At 40.1% G+C, this 3877-nt stretch overlaps 1 protein-coding gene across 1 annotated transcript in view; it reads right to left on the bottom strand.

Annotated features, from left to right (window-relative positions):
* LOC109951925 (voltage-dependent L-type calcium channel subunit alpha-1D-like) overlaps positions 1 to 3057 on the bottom strand; it is a 52287-nt gene extending 49230 nt beyond the window's left edge. Inside the window, 2 exon segments of the mRNA XM_020586694.1 lie at positions 751 to 856; positions 2632 to 3057. Of these exon segments, the coding sequence (XP_020442350.1) occupies positions 751 to 856; positions 2632 to 2915 (390 nt within the window). The 5' untranslated portion in view covers positions 2916 to 3057.
* Positions 3058 to 3877: the final 820 nt, after the last annotated feature.

Below are 3877 nucleotides of genomic sequence, written 5' to 3'. Positions count from 1 at the left end.
GCAGGCCGGTAACCTTTCCATAATACATTCCTACTCTCAGACAAAGGTTTCAGGAAAATTTAAATGTCTGCAGATGTTCTGTGTAAGCTGCTCATGAATCATTGAACACTACAGCTAAATTCTGCTCATGTAAGGGCCACATTCTGAGTGTCTGAGCCTTTTGGAGAGTGCACTCATCCACAGCTGTGGAATAGTGCTTACAACACCACAACACACAATTCATCACACAGACATAAATTCACAAGGTGCACAGACTGGTGCAGTGACGAGAAATGTCTAAAAATAGAAAACTGAATAAAACCTCTGTAGTGGAAAACTATGACATGATAAAGCACCAATGAGGCTAGCTGTCAAAGTGTTGCACTGTGTAGGCACAGCTGATACTTCAAATCTGCATGATAAAGCAATATTCTGAAGACACTGTATGTATGCAGCATCTTATCACTGGCTATATCTTTATCTTGAAAAAGCAACACAGTTTAACTAAAGGCAATGCATCAAATAATCCTCCATTCTTTTTCTTCTTATCACAAATGTAGCACAAATTCACACATCCATACATTTCAAGATAACAACCACTGATTCAAGACAGCAAGATTTTAACAATGTGACCTCAAGCAGTCGACATAAAAATTACACAGAGCAGTACCAGTCCATGTCTGTTTGCAGCCACTGAGTGTGAGCAGGAGCACTAACACAACAGGCAAATGGATAATAACAAAGGAATAAAGGCATGTAAATGCTACTCACCAGGTCATGGTTGGTGGAGTTGGAATCATCTTCAGGGAAGGGGATGTAGACAGCTAAGGCCATACAGTTGGCAAAAATGGCAATTAATATAAATGTATCAAATGGCCTGAGAAAAGATGTTAAGGAAAATATGGAACAGTGATGTAACATAGCAAGAAGAAACGGCAAATAACATGGTTACAAATAATAAAAATAAAGTAACAAGTTACACATGAGAACTAGTCAAGACATGAAAAATCATTGATCCTAAGCCAATGACAGTCTTTTCAGGGTCTTCAGTTTTAAATGGCAGAGCAAACCCTTTATACATTGTATGTGTTTAAGTATTTTTTGTTTCATTGTATATTACATTGATGGTTCCCAGTGAGGGGAATGGGACTCCCTAAATAAATCTGTGGGGTCACAAGATCCTAGGAAAGGAGAAAAACAGATTTGGCCTAGTCCCTCTTTGGTTGAATCCACAGACATTAGACAAAGTTTTGTCTTAAGTGGTCGCAAACCTAAATGTTTAGGAACCTCTGTCATACAGTGATGTTATTAACTTCTCTCCTCTTATAGTAAGGATTAATCCCAGATTTCCCAAACTCAATCTCACCATCGAATACTCAGATTCACCAGATTTAGTTTCTCAAAAGACAAATGACTGCAACTAAGAGGCAACTTCCAATCTACAATTGACTAATAAACGAAAGAGCAATATCTTTTGAGTTTCACTGAAACAATAAAATATTGAAGCAAAGCACCATGTCAGGAACAGAAGGTGTTTAAATGTAAGCACAGTCACATTTTCATATTCAAATGTTCTAAAGCCGAACTGTACAATATACCAGTTGCCATAAAGCAGAAACATTGTAGATTCACTTCATGTTTCACAACAGACAATTATTTCAATTGTAACTCTAAGAAATAAACAGTATTGTTGCACTGATGCAGTTCACACAGAACAATAAAGTAAATAAATGCCAAGTGAATCTTTTTTTCCCAACAAACATATAAAGATGCATTATGAATTGTATCTTTGCGATTCATGTTAGACAATCTCCTTTATAACATCTGATGGCTTTTGTGACAACAACATCAAGAAACCCACTGGACTGTCACACAGCTGTGTTGTGCCCGTGTTGAGTCACTAGTAACCCACTGGTGTTTCAGGATTCAGGACATGGTGCTTTCACATCATTATCTAACTGGGATCCAGGAGAAGGCTTCAACGTGTATCTCAACTAGCCTGTGCTTTTCGGAGCAGTGCGCCTTAACAGCGACACATAAGTATTGTACAATAGCAAAGAAAGATTTATTGAAAATTCTTTAGTTCTGTAAATTTACTGAAGTGTTATTTTCCTTTCCGTCATGTTTCAGCTAACAAGCTTCTACTGCAACTATAAAGCAAGCGACAGACTTGTGGAATTCACAAACCAAACATTGCTCCAAAAAAAGACAAGCATATGAAGTCTCCTCTTGTGGCAGTCACATAGTTGGTATTCAGGAAATTTAAACAAGTCCTGTAGAACTGAAAATAACAATAATTTTTATTGCTGATAAATCCAGCTGCTATATAATTAATAATTTGGTCTGTTACTTGTCAGAAAATGACAAAAAAAAATGTCCACTTCTTGAGAGAGTGACCACCAATGCAAAACACAAATATATCCAATTTACACTAATAAAAATAGAAAACATTTGAAAATCCCCATACCGAAACAGTTTAATGTTTTTGCTTGATAAATTACTTAAGTAATTAAGCAATTATCTAAATATTTTCCCATTAATTTTCTGTGGACTGAGCATTAATTTCATCTTTATGAACAAGGATTCGTAACTAGTCAAATCTCAACACTCACACATGCACCCACAACCACATAAAGCCACTGTACTGGATACTTCCACTCCACCAGGCTGATGCAGGCCCTGCGTAAGGGGTTGTTAAGGTTGAGGCAGAACAGAGCCCTTGCTGGCCTGTTGTTGGCGCTACTGCCCTGTTTCTTGCTTTTGGCATACTGCTGCCGCTTCTTCTGTGCCAACGCACCTACTGGGATGGTAGTGGGCACTGGGGCAGGCGGGGCGGGAGGAGCGGGTGGTTCAGCTGGGGCTGGGGCAGGGGTTGAGGTGGGAGGGGCTTCTGGGGCCGCGGGGACTGGGTCTGGGGCGGGCCCGTTGGCGCTCATGGTGCGTGCGTGGCTCTGTGAGGAGCATCCAGCAGCATGGATCTGCCAGGGTAGACAGGGAGGCTATAGGAGGGCAGAGCAGTCTGACCAATGAGCTGGCACGTCACCAGGAGGAGCGACTCTGGTGTTGCTGGCATAATTTGCCTCTGAGAATGAGAGAAAGGTGAGAAGAGATGGCATCAGTACATTATGCATTTCCTCTAACAATAAAGTGACAGATGACATTGCTTTTAAGCAAAAGCAATCTTCATGGAGAGCAAATAGTGTTTTCCACTGCAAATTGCTATATAAAAAAACTTCCCTTGCCTTAAATGAATGTATTTTCTTTGTCCAAGTTCAGTACTGACAGTCCAGCTTAAACTCTAATATTTCTGCTTGACGACGGAGCCGCATCAAAGTGCGTCTTTCTCAGTAATCTGTAGAGGGGCAGTGAACAGGTACACAGAGCTGCAAGTGTCCCAGATGGGCTAAAACTGGAGCTGTGAAATAAAACAGTGTGGGGGTTATCCATACAGTCTGTAGTAAATGGAGCACATACTCACCTACAAGTAATGTTTGAGAATGTTGGAAATACTTGACAATATGAAATAAAGAACATTAAATCTCACATACAACTTCAAAAAGTCACTGGTAGCTGAATAAAGTAAATAAGTCTTAGTGAACAAGATCATTCCTTAATGTCACCAAATGTGAAATGTTTCTGTCTGTATGCATGAAAAAGGAGAAAACAATGTGCAACTGAAGCTGGGGAGCTTTTAAACTACAAGAAATATGTCCCGCCTGATGTTACTGGCAACAGCCTAAACAGCTCACAAATTGCCTGAAACGGAACATATTCCATAAGGACAAATACAAGCAGATGACATGCAGCTCAAGCCAGAAACACACGCACACAAACTGAGTGAACACAGAGCTGCCACTCTCAGACATCACTTGGTCACATCAGCTGTGTAAGTAAGTCC

Source organism: Monopterus albus, unplaced genomic scaffold (genome assembly GCF_001952655.1).
Source record: "Monopterus albus unplaced genomic scaffold, M_albus_1.0 scaffold419.1, whole genome shotgun sequence".
Taxonomy (NCBI): domain Eukaryota; kingdom Metazoa; phylum Chordata; class Actinopteri; order Synbranchiformes; family Synbranchidae; genus Monopterus; species Monopterus albus.
This window is presented reverse-complemented; position numbering and strand designations above follow the sequence as displayed.